At 45.6% G+C, this 24591-nt stretch overlaps 1 protein-coding gene across 3 annotated transcripts in view; it reads right to left on the bottom strand.

The window, feature by feature from the left end:
- LOC137421956 (WD repeat-containing protein 7-like) overlaps positions 1-24591 on the bottom strand; it is a 523854-nt gene that overhangs the window by 407208 nt on the left and 92055 nt on the right. For 2 of the 3 annotated variants that reach the window (XM_068108572.2, XM_068108574.2), the window contains 4 exons: positions 18252-18399; positions 13986-14228; positions 3776-3996; positions 528-723 (listed from right to left, as the gene is read on the bottom strand). In XM_068108572.2, coding sequence (XP_067964673.2) covers positions 528-723; positions 3776-3996; positions 13986-14228; positions 18252-18399 — 808 coding nt within the window. The remainder of the gene's footprint in view (positions 1-527; positions 724-3775; positions 3997-13985; positions 14229-18251; positions 18400-24591) is intronic. The other variant, XM_078773034.1, reaches the window with a different exon arrangement.

A 24591-nucleotide genomic window follows, 5' to 3' on the forward strand; every position in this document is an offset into this window, starting at 1 on the left:
AAGTGACAAGCATCCATAAGGCCATGTGGCCATCCTGAGCCCTGGGGGTTTTATTCGGTGGAACAAATTATATGTCAGCTATTGATTGACCTTTTACAGGCCGCAATTTCCTGTTAATAACGCTGAGCAACCAGGACGAAAGGGCAAAAAAAAGTGTCCGTTTTTTTTTAGTATTGTTTTCTGTCTAACCACAAAAGAGGCACCAAAAATAAATTAGTCCAAACGAACATTTCATGGTTTCTGATGTGTTTGAAGTTTGACGTACGTGAGGGAGAAACTTGATAACAGAGAAGTCATAATGCCAGGTAAAAGCCACCCTCTTTCACTACCCTGCTGCAGGTGCTGGTGCGGAGCTAAGAGGTACATGTGGAATCATGACGGTATAATATGACCTTTCTTCAATTCCCTATATTGCCATATAGCAAAGAGAGAAGTAATTCTTAAGTTAGCAAAGAGATAGAGTTAAATTAAATTGATCAGGAAAGAGAGCGTTAATCCCTTAACCACCACCCTAAGACCTCCCTTACCAGTGCTGGACTGCCAAACGTACAGCGAACCATCAGAGCAGGCAATGAAGAGGAGACGCTCGGCATGGCGCCAGCGTACCGCCACCACAGGGAATGGATGTCCGGATGTAAGAAGCATTGGGCGGATCCCCATCAGGCTCAGCATTGCCACAGAATGGTCACTGGCGACTGAACAGATGGTCACACCACGCCTCTCCTGTAGTATGGACAGCAACATATTCACCTCATGAGGCTGCAACACTTCAGAAAAGACCAATTTACAGACTTGGCATTTAATATGGAATATTTTTTTTTTCTTGACTTGGATTTACTTTCTTCACTCAGTATATCAATCTGGTGAGTTTCTTTTACACTTTGGTGATTTATTTGTTAAAAGAACCATGTCACTGATTGTCTGTCGCAGCAAGAAGTCAACAACAGGATTATATCACAGGTGGCGTGGCAAAATGTACGGACAGGTGCATTTGATGATTGGCTTCACAGTCGGGTATACAAGGGTTGTTGCGTTCTGTATTAGTGGAAAACAACTGCTGCACGTCTCCAAAACTTATTGCCGCTTCCTCTGGAGATGGTCCGTCAACTCGAAAATGCTGTTTGTCATGGAGTGGTGGCTTTACGAAATTACGGCATGAAACAGCGTGCTATTGCTCGGCAGTATGGCATCACTCAAGGTCAGGTGTCAAAGATCCTGAAACGAAATGCTCAGAGGGGTGTCCCTACTCCAATACCGAGGCCAGGACGTCCCCGCAGAACCACAAGGAGGGATGATTGCGAGCTGCACCGGTTAATCCGCCATGGCCGTAGCAAGTCAGCTAATCGGCTTAGGGCTGAGTGGCAGCAACTGACAAATGTGCCTGTATCCAGAAGGCTAGTCAACCAACGACTGGTTCAAGCAGGCTATCGTGCCAGGCGTCCCCTGAGAAAGCCACGCCTGACCAGACAACACCGCCAGCGCTGATTGCAGTGGGCCAGAGAGCACCGTCAATGGCAGCCAGGACACTGGAATCACGTGATCTTCAGTGACGAGTCTAGATTTCTGGTCTATCGTCAAGATGGCCGCGTCCGAGTGCGCAGACAAGTGCATGAAGCCAACAACAAAGATTGTATAGTGCCAAGAGTCCAAGCTGGAGGTGGTGGGGTGACCGTTTGGGCTGCTTTTCATGCAGGGGGCAAAACTGACCTGGTTGTTCTGAATGGAAACCTGAACCAGTTCAAGTACAGGGCCATTCTGGAAGAAACATTGCTTCCATTTGCTCGTGCAGCCTTTCGAGGAAACTTTGTCTTCCAAGATGACAATGCACGGCCTCATCGTGCTCGCATGATCCAACACTTTCTTGCTGACCGTGGTGTAGAGCATATGGAGTGGTCTGCCATGTCCCTGGATATGAATCCGATAGAGAACTTGTGGGCAGAATTAACGCGTCAAATCGACCACTTGGACCAGCAGCCGACCTCTGTGCGTGAATTGCAGCAGGCTATTGTCACTGCATGGCAAGCGATTCCTGTCCAAACCTTGGCAAATCTCGTGAACAGCATGCCTCAACGTGTACGTGCTCTCCTGAATGCTCGTGAGGGTTACACGAAGTACTGAACTGTAAGGTTACTGTCCGTAATCCCAGTCGTAATTTAACTTTTGTTTTTGTTAAAAAAAAATTTTGGCTAATGTGCAAAATAAAGAGATACTTTTGGAAAACGTACAGAAGTTTAACACAGTACTGTCCATGAATTGAGTTCGATATCTGTTTACATCAATTTCAAGGATCAATTTATTTGTTTCAAAATGTCAAATGTGGTTTTTGTTTCTTTTAAAGGTCACATTAACAAAATCTAGAATAATTTCAACATAATTCCAATGAACTTTTGGTTCTAAGATATCTTGAAAAGTAAGTTCACCCCCACAAAAAAAATATTCCATATTAAATGCCAAGTCTGTAGTTGTTATATTTACCATCACCACTACTAGTACTACTACATTTGTACACCACACAGGGGATAGCAATGAAGTAGGAGCTAGTGATGAGCAAGACATGTATTAAAGTATATCCAGGGTGTAGCTATTCAAAAAAAGGAAGAAAGGTTAATTGAATAGGGTTCCAGACCCATTATTCTATGGCTTTGTACCCCACTGGAAATATGAGATGTCCATCTTTCAACACTCTAATTTACTACTTTTGTCCATTCGAAATTGTTGTTAAATTTTCCATGCTACTCATTTCCAAAATTCCATGCTATTCCATGAACTCTACTCTGGGTTTGATTCCCATGGAATTGTATTCATCGCCCTAATGCTTCAAGGATGTCTCATCTGTTTGTTTGAAAGGCGTCGCATCTGTAAACTTGGAAATATTGAAGATCCCATTTTATCCTTCAAATACGGAAGGTCATTGTGGAACAGCAGATTGCCTAAAATTCCTAATTATTGCATTTTGTGTGTATTGTTACTTGTTCATGGTCATGGGAATCTTCCTGTGAAATTATGAAAAGGCAAGCAATGCCAAGAGAGTAATTCATTGAAATCCCTTCATGGTGAGTGTCGTCCTAATTGGGAAAGATTGGTGACAGACCTCCCTCTCTTCAGACCATGACACAATAACAATGTGGTCACATTTGGAATATGTCTTTCAATCCTGACAAATCATACAGTCTCACTCTCACTCTCTATGGCAAACCGTAAAATCCACTCTTTCATTAATCCTCTTGAAGAAGTTCAGTCACTCAAACTCTTGGGTCTTACTATATCAGCAGTGATATTCCTTAGGCAAACCACATTTTAAACTTGGCCTCCAAAGATAGTCGCCGACTGGGCATCCTCCATCATACAAAGTCCTTACATGGCACACCTGAACCCCCCCTCCACCTGCAAGGCCTTCATATACAGCTTGACAGAATATTGCTCTCCCCACTGCACTGGCTCCCCTGCCTCGCATCTTGCCCTTCCACTAGCCTTGACTTTGCATAAAAAGATGCTCGACGATACATAGCTTTGACAGGAGACACTAAAACAATCCAAAAATAAATTGCAAGCTCCGGTTTCTTTCTTTTTTTTGGTATACAAGATCGAGGCTCGTGTAAGAGCTAACATTGATCACAAAAAGACAAACCGACACATAAAACATAAAACATATGATAAAGGGAGTGGGAGAACAAGATGGAGAGCAGGGACATCGGGAGATCTGTGGGAGGGAGAGGGCTTGGGGGGAGGAGGCATTTTAAATAGATGAAGTGAAATTGTTCACTGCCGAACTTACAAAGCAGACTTCGGGGGGCACGATGAGCTGAGTAATAGTTCCTGTGTGTCCGTGAAACATGTGAAGCTCTGTGCCAAACGCCATGTCCCACATGCGAACAGTACCATCCGTACCACCAGACAATAACCAGTTGTGGTTGTAGAGGGCTGAAGCCTGGTGAGGGATGAGCAAGCACGAGACTGGGCCTCGATGTCCCAGGAGCACCCGAGAGTTTAAGCTGGCTGCGTTACACAACAAAACGGGTGAAGAATCACAACACTGTTTGATGAAGGGGCTCTTTTATGCTGTCATAATAATTATCTTAGAGGTCAATAAAAAATACAAATACTCTCTAATCTTACTATAATTCACCAAATGTCCGTCCGTCCATCTGTCTGTCTGTCCGTTCGAAGGTACCGCAAAAACGGCTGAACCGATCGCAACGATATTTTGGGTGGGTAATCCTAGGACCCCCTGGAGTAAAATAGGCTATATTGTTTTTCCAATTTTTCCATGTTTTCCAATTTTCCAATTTTCCAGTTTTTCCAAACACGATGGAATAATATTTACCGATATGAACAGTGATGTGGCTTTTGTTGAAATTCTACGTACCAGGAGAGAGTAGATCGACTCCTGACGAACTTTTCCTATATAAACGTGCGGCTCCGAAGTAACACGGCAGCGTGTGCAAAGCGACTGAGAAACAAGTGGAGCGGCCACTTCCGTGTTACAGATTCGGCGCGCACGCTTCACACATAAACATGCGACTGAGAAAGACATGTAGTGGCCGCTTCCGTTTTGCAGAATTCAATCTTTTTTCAAAATGGGCGCCATGTACTGTTTAGATTTTGATGATTTGCGTGTGATATGATTCAACGGATGTTTATATGAATCGTTTAAAATTTAAAAAGCCTTCAATTTCTGATATTTTGCCTTTTCATTTGGGCTTCCCAATTGAAGCCCCGCCCATAGGGCGGGTGCCATTGCTAGTAATAATAATAATAATAATAATAATAATCACTTACATTCATTTAGCTGAGAAGTCAACTTTAATTATAATTATTCATTATTACTCCCACAAGGGAGTAATGCATTCGCTCGTGTCCGTCCGTCCGTCCGTCCGTGTGTGTGTGTGTGTGTGTGTGTGTGTTCGTGTGTTTGTGAACAAGAAATCTGGAAAAGTTCTGAACAGATTTGGATGAAACTTGGTGGGGTGATTGCCCTTGGGATAAGGAAGAATTGATTAGTTTTTGGTGAAGCTCAGGATATTATTCCGGATCCAGGAATTTTTCGAAGGATTTTTTTTACCATTGGAAGATAGCGCTCTTTTTTTTTTAACATTATCTTCTATATATTCTATATTTAACATTGTGATATGAAAATAGTTTTCATATTTGTTGTAAATGTAGTTTAAACTCGTGGTTATGCGTTAGAGAGGTGTATTTTTTTTAGCAGCGTCGTCTTCAATGTTCATTTTTTTTCTTTTCTAATAAACACATATTCTGTCATTTTAAAACCACCAAAGTGTGTATTAGGTTTCCCCGTTTCATAAAATGTATCGTTTGATACGTATAATGCTTAAAAACTGTTGTTTTTTTGTTTTTTATCTCATTAGAGATATCAGCATTTACCTCAGCAAATGTCAATCGCGGTGTCAGTATTTGATGAACTTATAAAGACTTAGGTGACTTATAAGTGTGACAAGCATGTGCACGGGATTCTTCCCAGAAGAATGAGTGGTCGCATTAGCTTGTACGACTTAAAATGAGCGAGTTTTGTTTTGACGTTTGGGCCAGTTTTACATGTTGTATCCCTAAGGAATGAAACGAACGTTTTCCTGGCTTACAATTTTATTTGAAGTCGCACATGCCTCAAAATACACTCACTTATATGGAATTGAACGCTGAATCCGAAAATGTAAGTGAAATTGCCTTGTTTTTTTTTAACATTATCTTCTATATATTCTAAATATATATCTGTGCAGTGTCTGTCTTGTGTTGTCTTGTCTTGTGTTGTCTTGTCTTGTGTTGTCTTGTCTTGTGTTGTCTTGTCTTGTGTTGTCTTGTCTTGTGTTGTCTTGTCTTGTGTTGTCTTGTCTTGTGTTGTCTTGTCTTGTGTTGTCTTGTCTTGTGTTGTCTTGTCTTGTGTTGTCTTGTCTTGTGTTGTCTTGTCTTGTGTTGTCTTGTCTTGTGTTGTCTTGTCTTGTGTTGTCACTGAACTACTCCCTCAAACTTCTGTGAAATCGTACTATTCCAACTTGACCCACGGCGGGAGTATGCGCTCTACTGAGTGGCGTTCTAGTTCCTCACTGTGTTTGTGTGTGTGTTTGCTTGTTGTGCTCCTCCTCCCCCTCCTCCTCCTCCACCTACAGTCCTGTTCCCGATTACATATCCAGGCTTGCTACATAGGATCACAGCAAGCACCCCCCACCCCCCTTGGTCTGCCAAATTCCTGAAATATAAGTACTCTCGGTAGTTTTGCCGAGTTTTTACTGTTTATTTTGCTGCCTCCGTGTTTACTGTGTGCTTCTACTTCGGTTTTGTATTTAAACTTGTGCAAATTTGTAAGTATTCATTGGACTTTTCGTACCGGGTTTTTGAGGCCTACATTTTCCTAGTTCGAGTCCACAATAATTTTGTTATTGTCTTTTCTCCCTACTACCTTCAGCCCTTTTATTTTCTCCCCCGTTCCCTTATATCTCCTTCAAATCCTCCCAATTATAACCCAAGATAAGTGTCTTTAAAAAAAAAATATATATATATAATCAATTCCTTATTACCTCCAAACCTTTCACCTCCCCAGACTTCCCTGCTTCCCCCCACTTCTACTTCCTCTTCCATCCTCACCATTTTTGCCGTTTCCACTCTGCATTCCCACTCTGATCGTGAAGGTATTCACCACACAGCTCAACCTTTTGCTTTACCCATCCCCGATCTAACCTTCAGTAATAATGATAATAAAACTCGTAATTGCTCCCGATGAACCGACCAACTGCTTATATACACCTCCACGTCTTACCCTGATGGTCTTCACGGTGCCATTTCAAATGTTTCAACTTCCTTCTTCTCCCATGTTGAATTTTTTTATTTTATTATAATTCACTCGTCTTCCTCTTTCAAAATGTGCTTTCAAATAAATCCTCCTATAATACCGACACATACCTCTTCCTTTCTACATTCTCTAAACTTGCCTTTATCCACCCCTCTTCTAACATTTTCAAACGTATATTCGACTTGAGAATCTCAAGAACCCCAGCTTAAAATGGATGTTTGTACATATTTCATTAATCGTTCCTTTTGTGCATCTTCAGTGTCGGTCCTTTCCTTGTCTGTTCCCTCTACATCAACTTGCCTGTATCCTGCAAACCCTATCTCTTACCAGCGTCACACTCCATGTCCCCTACTTCTACTCCTTCCTACCCCCATTCCATTACTACCTTCCCCAAACTCCTCCTCTTCAAATCTTGTTCCACCTCCCATCTGCTCCCATCTTTACAATACCACAACACCGTCTCATCCTTCTCCTCTCCCCACCCTACTCCCCCATGACGGTGCCTTAGCTCATATTCTCCTCTCACTCTCAAACCAGCAACCTCTTCCCTCTTCAAATCAAACTTTGCTCTCTTCCCCCACCAAGCTGCCGCCTCAGCCTTCACCAAAGCTCCTCTTCAAACTTCAAATCTTTTGCCTCACCCATCGTTCTCAAAGTTGCCCCCAAAACATCCACAAAGCTGCCTCCTCCCCCTGCCTTCCCTCTTCAAATGCATTCCTCCACCTCCTCCAATCTTCTACTTCCTTCTACCCCATCTCATATCACACCTCACTGTGCCTCATCCCATCGCCACCTAGCCTTTTGTCCTCCTTCTCCTCATCCTGCCCTCTCTCCGAGCTCTTCTGCAATCTCTGACACTATCGACAGCGCTCCCGACCTCCTCCTCTCCTCCTCTCCTCCCTCGTCATACACTTCCCTTCCACTCTCCTCTCTTGTACCTGACGCCCCCTACCTCTTCCTTAAAGGCATGGACCTCAAAAATCAGGGGGCATTGCTCAAACTTGATTGATCTCTCCATGCAGGTTGCCTCTGACAAACCAGACTTAATCTTCTAAACAGAAACTTTCCTCCTTCAAGACATCCCTGACCCCTTAAGGCTTAATATCTCTCCCTGGTCCCTCCCTCCTCCGGTATGATAGACCCGAGCCTCATCCTGGTGGTAGAGTTGCTATCTTTAACAAAAACTCTTTCTCACTCTCCCTGTACTGCCCTCTCCACACCCCACCCCCAGAAGTACCTCTGGCTATGGATTCCTCTCCGCTACAACTTTTGTTCACATGTGTGTTGTACCACCCTCCAAACAGTGATGACTCCATTTACATGTCGCTCACTGACAAAATGGACCAACTTCTTTCTACTCATCCCAACTGTATCTTCCTCATATGGGGCGATTTCAACTGCCATCATGCCAGCTGGCTGGGTGTGGGTACCTCTCACTCCAGCCATGGCACCTCAGCAAAGGACTTCCGCAACTCTTTGGGACTTCTACCCCATCACGACACAATCTGACTGGGATTGGGATGGGACTGACACAATCTGTCAATTTCCCGACCTGGATCTCAGTCAAGGGAGCATCTTCTCTTCTTGACTTGGTTACGACAAATTTCCCTGCAAATGTCTGCTGTTCTTCTTCTGCTCCAATCCGTTCATCTGATCATTTCCTTGTTAAAGTGGACATATATCTGGCCATTCTCAGAGAGCCTCCTCAACGTCGACGAGTCTGGCATTTCACTCAAGCCGACAGGCATAGTCTTCAAGCAGCCATCAAACATCTGGACTGGTCTCGAATCTCTACTGTCTCTGACATCAACTCATCCGAGGAATTCTTCCAAAGTAAATTGCTCTCGCTCATGCACAGATTTATCCCATCTCTACGTCAGTTGACACACCCTTCCACCCCTCAATGATGCACTTAATCTTGAGGTGAGGCAGTTGCCCTGAAACAATCTGCCTTCACCCCATGGAAAGCAAATCCAACTGAAGGCAATCTCAGTTCCTTTCACAAAGCTTGGAACAAGTGTGTGTCTACACTCAGGAGAACCAGGAAACAATATCTCTCTGCTCTCAATACTGAACTCTCAAACCTGTCTCCCTCCTCCAAATCCTGGTGGCGTCTGGTCAAATATGTTTCTGGTGTTTGTTCCCCCTCCATCCCCTCCCTTACCTCAAATGGCTACACAGCTGACATCACACATGCAAAAGCTGAATGCCTCAACTCTGTGTTTGCCTCAAAATCTTGTGTCCCAAACCCATCTCTCTCTCTCTGTACCCACCATACCCAGTCGTACGCAGCTGCGCTTTGACTCTGTGTCCTTCTCTCCCGACAAAGTGGAGAAGTTTCTGGCAAGCCTTGACTGATTCTGCAACCAGACCAGACGTCATCAGCCCACGGGTCCTAAAATCATGCTCTACCGCTCTATCTCACCCTCTCTCTGTTCTCTTCACCCTCTCTTTTTCTCAAGGTCATCTGATCTGCCATCTGCTTGGAAATCAGTCAACATTACCACCATTAATCCACCCAAACCCACCTCCTTCAAATTCCCTGTTTTCTTTGTTGAAAGTCCTTGTAGTGTCCATCTTGTTTATCCCACATACTCCCACCGCAGCCCTCTCCCTTCCACAGATCTTCTGATGTCCCTGTTCACTACTGTTGTTGTGCTTCCCTCTCTGGCCCCCTTGTTATATGTTCTATGTGTTAGCTCCTACACGAGGCTCGACTCATTATTCAAAAAAAAAGTGTATCGTGTAACAGCTCTAGTAGCTGGGCGGCTTAGCTAAAAAATTCGGATCGATTGTGCTTTTTCCCTTAAAAGCATGAAACTTGGCACATGGCTAGAATACCCGAAAAGAAAGATTTTTAGTCCAGGGGGCATCCCCAATTTCACCCCATATGGCGGCCATCTTGAAATCCAAGATGGCCGTCACACAAGACCTATTTTGATGAATATCTCCATAATTAGAACAGATATCAAAATGGTTGAAGTGCCTATACCTACATTTTTAGGGTCTAGGAATCCAATGGCAACATAAAATATTCAATAGTATATGGCAGCCATCTTGAAATCCAAGATGGCCGCCATAACAGACCTGCTTTGATGAATATCTCCATAATTAGAACAGCTATCTAAATGGTTGCAGTGCCTACACCTACATTTTTAGGGTCTAGGAATCCAATGGTAACATAAAATATGAAGCAGTCATATGAAAATATTAATTTTGCATAGTATCATGCATACTGGGAATGCATATAAATACTCTTAACAGGTTGGCATTCTTCAGTGATTAAAAGTGTCTATGACATCGCAGACTGTAACTGTGCCATCTTGTGGTTTTCTAGTCAGTCGTACAAAGTGTGAAAGACGTGCAGAAAGTGGAAAAGGAGGCTCTGGAGTCATTTGTGCAAGAGAGGCTGATTGAACGCTCAAAGCCTTTGAATGATGTCGTCCCGCGCAAAAAGTTACCTCTGTTTGGCAGCTCATCAGTAACAGACCAACTGACAGATAAACACAAGGTAGCCTCATTGAGGAGTGATGTTCAACTGTTTTCTCGCCTCTATATTGCCTGTCAAACCCGCGAGGGAAACCTGGATGAATTTTTCCGTCATGAAAATCAATCTTTCCCTCCATCTCTGTCCAAGGATGGGAAGCTTCGACCTGGTACAAAGAGCGACCTTTTGGACTGTTTAGAGGAACTTTCACCATCAAGCACACAGATGCCAGAGGTGACATGTGTCATACTTGACGGGGCAGTAATTGTTCAAAAGCTAAAGCCCGATGTTGGCACAGTCAAAACATTTGGCGAATATGCCGAAAAGGTCTTCATCCCATTTGTTTTCTCACAGTACAAATCTGCAACCTGACTTGATCTGGTGTGGGACCGTTACCTACCCGACAGCCTTAAGAGCATGACCCGTGAAAAGCGTGGCAAGGGGGTTCGCCGACGAGTAGATACCTCAGTTGCAATTCCTGGACAGTGGCAGAACTTTCTTCGAGTTGATGAAAACAAGCGTGAACTCTTCAGCTTCCTTTTCAATGAAACAATTAAATCATTTGAAGACCAGCGCAAGGAGCTAGTTGTCACACTTGATACAGAGGTTCTTACTGCTCCACCACGCATTGATCTAGAATCACTCTCCCCGTGCACTCAGGAAGAGGCAGATGGTCGGATGTTCCTACATGCTGCTGATGCAACACAGAGAGGGCATAGTAAGGTCCTCATACAAACTGTGGACACAGATGTTGTCGTGCTTGCAGTTACAGCATCCCAGAAGCTTTCAGTGATGATATGGTTACAATTTGGGACAGGCAAGAACATGCGATTTATCTCTGCACATGATATAGCCACAGCTCTTGGCCCTGAGAAATCTAAAGCCCTCCCCATGTTTCATGCACTAACAGGGTGTGACACTTCTTCAGCGTTTAATGGGTGTGGAAAGGTAACTGCATGGAATGTGTGGGAATCATTCCCTGAGCTCACAGAGGTACTAGCAGAAATTTGCCACCAGAGCACAGAGATAACTGAAACCTGCATGAACGTCATTGAGAGATTTGTTATTCTGTTGTATGATCGCACAAGTACTGCTACTGACATTAACATTGTACGAAAGAAACTGTTTGCAAAGAAGGGCAGACCTGTGGAATCAATTCCACCAACACATGATGCCCTTGTGCAGCACGTAAAGCGGGCAGTATACCAAGGCGCACTATGCTGGGGACAAGCATTGCATGCTAAGCCTGATCTACCAAGCCCCACTGAATGGGGTTGGCAAAAAACGTCTGCTGGCCAGTTCAAACCAATATGGACAACACTTCCAGAGGCTGCAAAGATCTGCAATGAACTTGCTAAGTGTGGGTGCAAAAAAGGATGTACTGGTCGTTGCCGGTGTAAGAAAGCTGCACTTCCCTGTACTTCTCTCTGCGCATGTGATGGAGAATGCAGCAAAGACTAGAAAAACACAAGATGGCACAGTTACAGTCTGCGATGTCATAGACACTTTTAATCACTGAAGAATGCCAACCTGTTAAGAGTATTTATATGCATTCCCAGTATGCATGATACTATGCAAAATTAATATTTTCATATGACTGCTTAATATTTTATGTTACCATTGGATTCCTAGACCCTAAAAATGTAGGTGTATGCACTGCAACCATTTAGATAGCTGTTCTAATTATGTAGATATTCATCAAAACAGGTCTGTTATGGCGGCCATCTTGGATTTCAAGATGGCCGCCATGTGGGGTGAAATTGGAGATGCCCCCTGGACTAAAAAATCTTTCTTTTGGGGTATTCTAGCCATGTGCCAAGTTTCATGCTTTTAAGGGAAAAGGCACAATTCATCAGTTAATCAGCCCCACTATAGGTGGCAGAAGGGTTTTACATGTCCACACCCTTTATAACAATGCTCGTACTGCAGTGTTCAAAACGAAACAAAACAAATTGGAGAATGTGTGTTTATGCCTAGGTTGCGTTTCCTTTTGAACACCCTGTATCACTAATACTATTATTAGTGCTACATCATAGCATCATTACTACATTTCCATCATATTTATGAATACTATTATTACCCTCATCAGAGGAGCGGGTACTGCATTTGAGTCCGTTTGTTACTTGGCCCAAAAAATTTTTTTTTTGACAAGTATGTTGATCACTCCAGTTTGTGTTTGTTTGTCTGTCTGCTCACTTATACTTGCGTACAGGTCAAAATTTTAAATCGATCTTCATGAACCTTCACCAAATGGTAGAGTTCGTGGTCTGACAAAATCCTATGTATTTTTGAGGTCAAAGGGTCAAATGGTCAACATAGGCCAAAGGTCAACCGCTTTTTTCAAATTTCTAAAATCCTCAATTTTCATCCGATTGACTTGAAATTTGAATAGGATTTACATATCATCGAACTGAATTCAACCACCAACTATTTTGGAGATCACCATAAGCCAAAAGGTCAACATAGGCCAAAAGGTCAACAACCTTTTCAAATTTCTAAAATCCTCAATTTTCATCCGATTGACTTGAAATTTGAATGGTATTTTCATATCAGCTAACTGAATTCAACCACCAACTATTTTGAGGTCAACATAGGTCACAAGGTCAACATAGGCCAAAGGTCAACCACTTTTCTCGAAATTTCTAAAATCCTCAATTTTCATCCGATTGACTTGAAATTTGCATATCAGGTTACTGAAACCAACCACCAACTATTTTTGAGGTCAACATACGCCATATTTCTAAAATTGTCAATTTTCATCCGATTAACTTAAACTTTGAAGATGATTTGCATATCAGGTAACTGAATTCAACCACTAATTATTATTTTTGAGGTCAAAAGGATGCTCTACTGAGTGCCATTCTACTTTGTTCTGTTTTGCCAAGTGTTGCTCTATGAGCGATTTTTCATTTGTCTGTCTGTTTGTTTGTTTGTTTGTTTGTCCGCACAGAATAAATATGATTTTCTCTGCAACCGTCTGATCGACAGGAAATTTTCACCATAGGTGCACCTCCTCCTGTATAATTTTTAATGATAATTATGGTGTCATAGGTCACGTGGTATGGGCGCCATCTTGGAAAAACCGAAAAACTTTGCACCTCTATATCTCCGAAAGCACTGCATAGAAAAAGTTGAGACATGGCTCATTGTAAAGAACTCTCCATGGGGAATAACATGTTAATGATGATGTCATAGGTGCCTCCATTATGACAATCATAATTCGACAAGTACAAAACTTCATCCGATCAAGATGAAATTTCTTGAGCATCATCTATGGATAAATTGGTGGAGAAATTTTGACGTCATCGGTCTCGTGGTTCGGCCGCCATATTAATTTTAACACAAAAGCCTAAAAACCCACTAAAACATGTCCTGGCGATTGTCTGCAATCTCTAATTGCTCTTTTTTGTTATTAACTGCTATGCTGTGTTATTAATCTCACAAAATACATGGAGTTCACTGGTTATAAAGACCTCAAGAAAAGCAACATTTCTGTTGATTTCCATAAACATTCGAAATAAAACCTTTTAATCACGCGAATACAACCATTTCCCAGTTTTTGCTGTAAAATTAAGATAAGCTATGAATATCCATAGTTTGACTGACGACTACAGAGCTATAAAAATTGAACGGTGATGTCAATAAAATAACTAATATTTTTCAGCTATCGTCTCATCAACCTCTAAGACACACCTGACAAAGCGCCCACCTCCTCCTGGATCACAGAGGCAAATGCAAATTCAACCAATGGCAGCAAAACTATTCGGCCATCGGCGCAACCACAGAGCATACATCTCTCAGACGGTAGGTGAAGGCTGGCTGTGACATAATCCTGCAGCTCGGTGGTACCGCCCAAGCTCCTGCCAGTGCAGTCTAAAAGCGGTTCGATCTGTGGAAATGATCCATCCAGGCTGGCTTTGGATGTCACACCAAGGTCTGGAGTGAAAGGCAGGAAAGAGGTCTTGATTAGAAGAGTGATTGGGATATTGACTGAGTTTGGCTAGGATTGAGCTTGGTAAAAGGATTTGTATTTGGATCATTGGTTCTTTTTCCAGAGTGGTGATTTGCCTTTTTCAAGGTAAACATTTCTGATAACATGTTTTGGCACTTTCTGACTGCAATCAAAATCAAATTAAGTTGGCACAGAGAACATCAGCAATTTGATGGGTATGTAAGACAATTTGCTAACTCTGGCTTGAGTTCGAACAAAACCCTACGTGATACTTTGTCAGTCAACAGCTTGGAAATGTAGCATTTGGAATTTAGTTCCAAAACTCTACTGCATTTCAAATTAGACACAGCAACAATATCACTATTATTAGGGTATACCCTTAAATTGCTGTGTTTGAAAAGTTACCTCCTCTATAATCAAGGGTTCGTGTCACAACAAGCTATAACTGGTGTTAGTTTGACATAAAATATGTATGCTATAGCAGCTAAAACCTGAACTGGAATTCGTTCTTGAGCAGCACAAAATTGGTACAAAAAATTGGATAAAATGGTTTTAAAAGAGGATAAAATTGTTGCTACAATCGGGCAAATATGATAATACTTAAAAACTGGACAAAACAATGGTATATCAGGCAACAGCTGAACCTAGATTATGCTAAAAATTGGCCTCGATCAGAACAAAAGTGGAGTTTCAGCAGGCCACAGCAGGACAAAAATGTTGCCAGAATTAGGAAAACTTCCTGTTAGAATCAGAACAAAACTGGTTCTCGTGCAGTCCAAAATGAGTGCTGCTACTGAACAAAATTAGTGTTTAAGCAACCACAATTAGTGATGGAGAATTCCAAAATTGAAGCAAGAGCAAACCCAAATTGGTGATGGAGAATTCCAAAATTGGAGCGGCAGAAAACCAAAAATTAGTGATAGAGAATTCCAAAATTGAAGAGCAAACCCAAATTGGTGATGGAGAATTCCAAAATTGAAGCAAGAGCAAACCTAAATTGGTAATGGAGAATTCCAAAATTGTAGCAAGAACAAACCCAAATTGGTGATCGGGAATTCCAAAATTGTAGCAAGAACAAACCCAAATTGGTAATGGAGAATTCCAAAATTGTAGCAAGAACAAACCCAAATTGGTGATGGGGAATTCCAAAATTGTAGCAAGAGCAAACCTAAATTGGTAATGGAGAATTCCAAAATTGTAGCCAGAACAAACCCAAATTGGTGATCGGGAATTCCAAAATTGTAGCAAGAGCAAACCTAAATTGGTAATGGAGAATTCCAAAATTGTAGCAAGAACAAACCCAAATTGGTGATCGGGAATTCCAAAATTGTAGCAAGAGCAAACCTAAATTGGTAATGGAGAATTCCAAAATTGTAGCAAGAACAAACCCAAATTGGTGATCGGGAATTCCAAAATTGAAGCAAGAGCAAACCTAAATTGGTAATGAAGAATTCCAAAATTGTAGCAAGAACAAACCCAAATTGGTGATCGGGAATTCCAAAATTGTAGCAAGAGCAAACCTAAATTGGTAATGGAGAATTCCAAAATTGTAGCAAGAACAAACCTAAATTGGTAATGGAGAATTCCAAAATTGAAGCAAGAGCAAACCTAAATTGGTAATGGAGAATTCCAAAATTGTAGCAAGAACAAACCCAAATTGGTGTTCGGGAATTCCAAAATTGAAGCAAGAGCAACCACAAATTGGTGATGGAGAATTCCAAAATTGAAGCAAGAGCAAACCCAAATTGGTGATAGGGAATTCCAAAATTGAAGCAAGAGCAACCACAAATTGGTGATGGAGAATTCCAAAATTGAAGCAAGAGCAAACCGAAATTTGTGTTAGAGAATTCCAAAATTGAATTGAGAGCAAACCCAAATTGGTGATGGGGAATTCCAAAATTGGAGCGGGAGAAAACCAAAAATTGGTGAACAAACCAAAATTTGTGCTACAATAAACCAAAATTGAGGCTATAGCAAACCCAAATTGGTGCTAGAGAATTCCAAAATTGAAGTAAGAGCAAACCCAAATTGGTGATGGGGAATTCCAAAATTGGAGCGGCAGAAAACCAAAAATTCGTGAACAAACCAAAATTTGTGCTATGATAAACCAAAATTGAGGCTAGAAAAACCAAAATTGCTGCTAGAGAAAACAAAAATTTGTGCTAGAACAAACGAAAATTGTAACTAAAACAAACCAAAATTGCTTGGCCAAAATTGGTGCTACAACAAACCAAAGTTTTAGCTACAACAAACCAAAATTGGTGCTGGAGAAAACCAAAGTTGGTGCTACAACAAACAAAATTGTAGCTACAATAAACCAAAATTTTAGTGACAATAAGCCAAAATTGGTGCTGGAGAAAACCAAAATTGGTGCTATAACAAACAAAATTGTAGCTACAACAAACAAAAATTTTAGCTACAATAAGCCAAAATTGGTGCTGGAGAAAATCAAAATTGGTGCTTCAACAAACGAAATTGTAGCTACAACAAGTCAAAATTGTAGCTACCACAAACCAAAATTGGTGCTGGAGAAAACCAAAATTGATGCCACAACCAAACCAAATTGGTGCTAGAGAAAAACCAAAATTGGTGCTAGAGAAAACCAAAATTGGTATTATAATACACCAAAATTTCTGGGTCAAAATTGGTGCTACAAGAAACCAAAATTGTAGCTAAAACAAACCAAAATTGCTGGGCCAAAATTGTAGCTACCACAAACCAAAATTGGTAGTGGAGAAAACCAAAATTGGTAATGGAGAAAACCAAAATTGGAAATGGAGAAAACCAAAATTGGTAATGGAGAAAACCAAAATTGGTAATGGAGAAAACCAAAATTGGTAATGGAGAAAACCAAAATTGGTGCTACAACAAACAAAATTGTAGCTGCAACAAGCTAAAATTGTAGATACCACAAACCAAAATTGGTGCTAGAGAAAAACCAAAATTGGTGCCAGAGAAAAAACAAAATTAGTAATGGAGAAAACCAAAATTGGTAATGGAGAAAACCAAAATTGGTAATGGAGAAAACCAAAATTGGTGCTGGAGAAAACCAAAATTGGTGCAAGAGAAAAAACAAAATTGGTGTTATAATAAACCAAATTGCTGGACCAAAACTGGTGCTAAAAGAAAACAAAATTGTACCAACAACAAACCAAAATTGGTGCAACACAAGCCAAAATTGCAGCTACTACAAACCAAAATTTGTTCTAGAATCTAAAGCAAACCCAAATTTGTGCTACAACAAACCAAAATTGAAGCTAAAGCAATTCCAAATTGGTTCTACAGCAAACCAAAAATGGTGCTGGTGACAACCAAAACTGGTACTGGAGTAAACCAAATTATGCTCTAGAATCTAGGTCTAGAGCAACCAAAATTGAAGCTCGAGTTCACCAAAATTGAAGCGAGAGCAAAGCAAAATTTGTGTTGGAATAAACCAAAATTGGTGCTGTAGAAATCCAGAATTGGTGCTGTAGAAAACCAAAATTGGTGCTGGAGAAAACCAAAATTGGTAATGGTGAAACCCAAAATTGGTGCTGGAGAAAAGCAAACTTGGTAATGGAGAAAACCAAAATTGGTGCTGGAGAAAACCAAAATTGGTAATATAGGAAACCAAAAATGGTGCTGGAGAAAATCAAAATTAGTTCGAGAATAAATGAAAATTGAAATAAATGAAAATTGGTGCTGGAAAAAAAACAAAAATTGTGCTGTAGAAAACCAAAATTGGTGCTGGAGTGAACCAAATTGGTGCTGGAGTGAACCAAAATTAGTGATTAAGTAAACCAAAATTAGTGATGGAGTAAACCAAAATTGGTGCTTAAGCAAATCACAATTGGTTATATAACAACCCAAAAATATTTCAATAAGCAAACCCAAAATGGTACCTGAACAAACCAATTATTTTAGGCTAGAGTAAATCAAACGAAGTGATTGTGCAGGTCATAATTGATATTAAGTAGACCAGACTTAGACCAGAGGATAATTGGTGCCTCCTTCATTATCAGATTCACCTTCGACTGTGCCTGCCTGTCGAACCACCAGCATGTTCGGAAGTCCCCATGCACGCAGGGTACCATGGGCATCTCCGCAGAGAAGGAATTTGTGATAAGGTGGTGTGTCACAGCACAAGAAACTCATAGTTAGGCTTGACCAGGCAACCTGTAAACAAATGACACGATGGAGCATGAAGTTCTGTGTCAAATTAATTTTCTGCATTATTTGTGTCAGAAGTCATCTCTATAGTTATGTATGAATGGGGAGGTGGGCTCAGGGGTAGGAGAGATATTGGGCTGGATGGAGGTGAGGGAATGAAGAGAGGAGAATAATTATGGGCTAGTTTGCACATGGGCATCTGGGGGATCAATGGGGGTTGCACCAAAGGTCTGAATCTCCATCAATATGATGTATCTACATTATATTGTAATATCTCGTCTTCTTTTTAGTCTTGCCCTAAAGAGGATGTGAGATTATGGCAACATGTGTGTGTGTGTGTGTGTGTGTGTGTGTGTGTGTGTGTGTGTGTGTGTGTGTGTGTGTGCGTGCATCAGCATCTACTGTATATATTGTCGCTTTAAAAAGGTTTTTCTCTGCAACTGCTTGACCTATCGATGCAAAACTTTAAACATAGGGGGGACTCCACATATAGAATATTGTATTGATAGCGTTGACGTTATAAGGTCACATGATATGGCAGCCATATTGGATTAGAGGAAAAATTGGACCTCTTTTTCTATCAAACCACATTTGAAAGAAAACATTTGAAGCTTGGCATATGTCATCAACATCCCATGGGGTATATAGAGTGATATTGATGATGTCATAGGTGAAGTGGTATTATAGCCATAATTTGTTGAATCGAAATCCTTATCCGAAAAATTTGAAACTTCATATATCTGATCTATGACCTGATGTGAGTAAAGAAATAAATTTATAACGTAATGGGTCATTTTGGCTGGCAGCCATATTGGATATAAAATAAAAATGTGAAAAAATTCTCCAGAACCGCTTAACAGATTGATGTGAAACTTCGTACATCTGATCGATCGATTTTTTTTCATATTCACCTTCATTGATGCAATTTAGCATTAATGTGCACAAAAGTAGTTGTTAAACATCCTATTAATCAATCAATAAATTAATCAATAAAGCTACAGATAATGGCAATGTATGTGACATAATAGGGTCATAATCATAATAATAGCCTTTTCATTTGTTTCCATTGCACGAGAGGTTGGTGCAGAGGTTGGTGCAGAGGTAACGTATTTGCTTTTGAGGTGTCTACTCCTGGTTCAATTTCCAACCCAACAATAAACTGTCAGGCTGGTGCTTTGCATTCAGAATGGTACATTAAAGCTGTCAGTCAGATGGGAAATTAATCTGAAGACAACTCTGCGAACATGAGCGGGTGGACATCATAGATCCCACGGTGTTTTTCATAAAAGTGTAGGTTAGTTTTCGCTGATACACTGTTCAAATTGCAAAGCTGCTGCCATAACCTACAGGGGGCACTGCATCACTCGCACAACCATGCCGCCCAGACATGATGCAAGCAACAGCAACGTACAACATACACTCGCATCAGATCCATTTTCATTCCTTTTAATCTCACTAACCTCTTACTATACCCAACATTTTCTTGCAGGTTATAAGTAAATGTAGATCTGTAGGAGCTGCGCTCCAACGTAAATCGGAAGAATGGACGCGACAAAAAGCTGGAATTCGTCCGAGTTTCTTTATTGTGTCAATTCAACTCGGGTACTCTGAAAAGCCCGTTTATCGGGCAGCAATATATATACACATTATCCCGGAGCGTTTGCCCGGGAAAGGCGAGACCGGGCGTGCCCGGGCGTCCTGGGTGAACCCTGGAAAGGCGAGTCTGGACATGCCCGGGCGTCCTGGACAAGGCCTGGCAAGTCGAGAGCGGGCATGTCCGGGCGTCCTGGACGAGCCCTGGAAAGGCGAGGCTGGGCGTGCCCGGGCGTTCTGGGCGAACCCTGGAAAGGCGAGTCTGGACATGCCCGGGCGTCCTGGATGAGGCCTGGCAAGTCGAGAGCGGGCATGCCCGGGCGTCCTGGACGAGCCCTGGAAAGGCGAGGCTGGGCGTGCCCGGGCGTCCTGGGCGAGCCCGGCATGGTGATCGCTCCGCGTCCTCGGTAGGTGCAAGGCGATTGTGTATACCCAGTGGTAGCCGCTACACACGTCCCCCCAGAATCGACTTGCACCGGCAGGGTCAATTTAAGGGGGTCCTGATGGCCCGGCCGAAGCGACCCCTGGCGGGTCGTGGGGGGGGGGGGGGGGGGGTCCGGTGTGGTGGTGGGCAGTCGAGTGGGGGGCACCGTGGATGGGGGCCGGCCTCGCCGCGGCGGAAGGGCCAACCGTGGCGGTTGGTCGATGTCCACGTGCGCCGGCTTGAGGCGGTCCACCGCAATCCGGTCCGACCTGCCACTGATGTTGATGACGAACGACTTGTCGTCCCGTCGCAGGACCCGGAAGGGCCCGTCGTACGGCGGCCGGAGTGGCCCCCGATGTGCGTCATGACGCACAAAAACGTACTCCGCTGTGCGAAGCGCTGGGGGGACGTAGGACTGGGGGTCACCGTGGTGGGACGTTGGCACGGGGGCAAACCATCGGGCGGTCTCCTGGAGGTCCAAGCGCTGGTGAGCTGCAGACCAGGGACTGGTAGCATTGGGCACGAATTCGTCCGGGACGCGTAGCGCCTGGCCGTAGACAAGCTCGGCGGTGGACGCCCGGAGGTCCTCCTTGGGGGTCGTGCGGAGGCCCAAAAGGACCCACGGCAGCCGGTCGGCCCAACCGCCATCCTGAACCGCTCGCACAACCTGTTGGCTTGGGGGTGGTAGGCCGTAGTACGGTGGAGCTTGACCCCCAGGTTGCGGGCGACCGCGCCCCACAGCTCGGAGGTGAACTGCGGTCCGCGGTCCGACGAGATGTCCGCCGGTGCGCCGAAGCGGGCGACCCAGGTGGCGATGAAAGCCTGCGCCACGTCGGCGGTGGTGGTGGAGATGAGGGGAACGGCCTCCGGCCACCTGGTGGTCCTGTCCACCATGGTGAGCAGGTGTGTGAAACCCCGTGATGGGGGGAGGGGGCCCACCAGGTCCACATTGACGTGGTCGAAACGTCGTTCGGGCACGGTGAAAGGTGCCAGCGGGGCCTGGGTGTGTCGGTGGACCTTGGCCTGTTGGCAGGCTGTGCAGGTGCTGGTCCAATCGCGGACGTCCCGTCGAAGGCCGTGCCAGACGAATCGCGCCGACACCAGCTTCTGGGAAGCTTTCCGGCCCGGGTGGGAAAGGCCGTGGAGGGAGGCGAAGATGCGGCGTTGCCAGGTAACGGGCACGATGGGGCGAGGCTGGCCTTGGGAGACGTCGCAGAGCAGGACAGTGTCCACGAAGGGGATGTCGGCCAGGCGGAGGCCCGTGTCCGCCGCCCGGAGGGCTTGCACCGTGGTGTCGGTGGTTTGGTCCGCCGCCATAAGCGCGAAGTCCACGCCGAGGTGGACCGCGTTCGCGCTGGCCCGAGAAAGACAGTCGGCCACGGCGTTGTCTTTGCCGGCGACGTGCCGGATGTCCGTGGTAAACTCCGACACGGCGGAGAGGTGGCGCTGTTGGCGGGCCGACCACGGCTCCGTGACCTTGGCCATTGCGTAAACCAACGGCTTGTGGTCGACGAACGCCGTGAAGGGTCGGCCCTCCAGGAGGTGGCGGAAATGGCGAACGGCCTGGTGTAGACCGAGGAGCTCACGGTCAAACGTGCTATATTTGAGCTCGTTCGGCTGGAGTTGGCGGCTGAAAAAAGCGAGTGGCTGCCAAACCCCGTTCACCCATTGCTCATGTACGGCGCCCACCGCGTAGTCGGAGGCATCCGTGGTGAGGGCGATGGGAGCATTGAGCACCGGGTGAGCGAGCAGTGTTGCGTCGGCGAGGGCCGCTTTGAGTTTTTAAAGGCCGCGTCCATTGCTGCGGACCAGACGACGTCGTGCTTGGCCGGCTTGCCCCAGAGGGCCTCGTAGAGGGGCCGCATGAGTTGAGCAGCGCGGGGCACGAAGCGGTGATAGAAATTCACCATTCCCAGGAATTCCTGCAGGGCCTTTATGGAGCGGGGACGCGGAAAAGTGGTGATGGCCTCGACCTTGGTTGGCAGTGGCATGGCCCCATTCTTGGTGATGTGGTGGCCCAAAAAATAAACGGCCGTCATGCCGAAGTGGCATTTGGCCGGGTTGACGATGAGGCCATGCTCGCTGAGGCGCCCGAACAGTGTTCAGAGGTGGAGGAGGTGCTCGGCCCGGGACGTGCTGGCGACGAGGATGTCGTCCAGGTAAACGAAGAGGAATGGCAGGTCGCGCAGCACGTCCTCCCTCCATCAAGCGCTGGAATGCCTGAGCCGCGTTCTTGAGGCCAAACGGCATACGCAGGAATTCGAATAAGCCGAACGGCGTGATGACGGCCGTTTTTGGGACGTCGGCCGCCCTGACAGGTACCTGGTGGTATCCCCGTATTAAATCGATCTTCGAAAAAATGACCCGTCCTGCCAAACGGGCGGAGAAGTCTTGGATGTGCGGGATCGGATACCTGTCGGGGGTGGTAGCGTCGTTAAGGCGGCGGCCGTCGCCACATGGGCGCCAGCCGCCCCCTGGTTTTGGGACGATGTTTAGTGGCGAAGCCCACGCGCTATTGGAGCGCCGCACGATGCCGAGGTGTTCCAAAGCGTCGAACTCGGCTTTGGCCACGGCGAGCTTGACTGGGTCGAGGCGGCGGGCTCTGGTGTAGACCGGTGGGCCCGTGGTTGGTATGTGGTGCTCGATCCCATGTCGTACTGCGACGGCCGAAAACGTCGGCCGCGTGAGGGCCGGGAACTCCATGAGCAGGCGAGCAAACTCGTTCGCCGCCGGGAGGGCGCATGCCAGCTCGGTCGGAGCGGAGCTGTTCAATGTGGATGCCAGGGAGCTGAAGGTCTCGGCGTTGATGAGGCGACGCCGTTGGACATCAACCAGCAGTCCGTGTGCGCAGAGGAAGTCGGCGCCTAGCAGAGCCATGGGCACGCTTGCGGTTACAAAAGTCCAATTAAAGCATTGGCCGCCGAAGCAGAGGGTGATGTTGCGCGGGCCGAAGGTGCGGATGGCCGAACCGTTGGCCGCAACCAAGGAGGGGCCGCAAACCGCGGACTACCTGTCCTGATCGGAGGCGGGTATGACGCTCAGTTGGGCGCCGGTGTCACACAGGAAGCGCCGTCCGGACGCTTTGTCCGTGATGAAAAGTAAGTTGCTCATGTGGCCGGCGCTCATGGCTGGTAATGAACGCCGGCCCGACCGTTTCCCGGCTTGCCGAAGGTGCACGGGGGTTGGCATGTCCGGGCCTTCTGTCCGAACCTGGCATGATAATAACACCACGCCTGGTCAGGTGGAGGCCCCGGTCGTCGTGCTGGAGGTGGTCGGCGCGGCGTAGCGGCCGCCAATTGTGTCGGCAGTTCGGTCGTCGACCGTGCCGGGTGCTCGGGCGCCATGGGCGTTGCTTCGGAGGGCAGTGGGCTCCAGGTCGCTGCTCCAATGCGTTGGCCTGCCGCAGAGATCTTGTCGGCTTCCCTGGCGAGGGCACGGGGATCCGTGATAGTCGTGCTTGCCAGGGCGAGGCGTACCTGGCTAGGCAGCTGACAGAGGAACATCTCCCGGAACAGGAAAGCCGGAGAGTGCTCGCCGAGCAGCGAAAGCATGTAGTCCATTCGCTCGGACGGGCGCGTGTCGCCGAGCTCGGGCAGGTCGAGCAGGCGCCGTGCGCGTTCCGCTGATGAGAGGGCGAAAGCGTCGAGGAGGAGCTTTTTAATCGCGTCGTATTTGTCAGCGGCTGGCGGGCTCTCGAGGAGGCTCAGGGCCCGGGCCGCGGTGGCTGAGCCGAGTGCTGCTACCACATGGTGGAAGCAGGTGTCGTCGGCCGTGATGCCTCGCAGGGCGAACAGGGAGTCCGCCTGGGCGAACCAAACCGCCGCGTGAGCCTCCCAGAAGGTAGGCAGTTTGAGGGCAACTGCCGTGTCCATGTCGGGTCACCAATGTAGGAGCTGCGCTCCAACGTAAATCGGAAGAATGGACGCGACAAAAAGCTGGAATTCGTCCAAGTTTCTTTATTGTGTCAAATCAACTCGGGTACTCTGAAAAGCCCGTTTATCGGGCAGCAATATATATACACATTATCCCGGAGCGTTTGCCCGGGAAAGGCGAGACCGGGCGTGCCCGGGCGTCCTGGGCGAACCCTGGAAAGGCGAGTCTGGACATGCCCGGGCGTCCTGGACGAGGCCTGGCAAGTCGAGAGCGGGCATGCCCGGGCGTCCTGGACGAGCCCTGGAAAG

This window comes from Myxine glutinosa, chromosome 2 (genome assembly GCF_964187855.1).
Source record: "Myxine glutinosa chromosome 2, kmMyxGlut1.1, whole genome shotgun sequence".
Taxonomy (NCBI): domain Eukaryota; kingdom Metazoa; phylum Chordata; class Myxini; order Myxiniformes; family Myxinidae; genus Myxine; species Myxine glutinosa.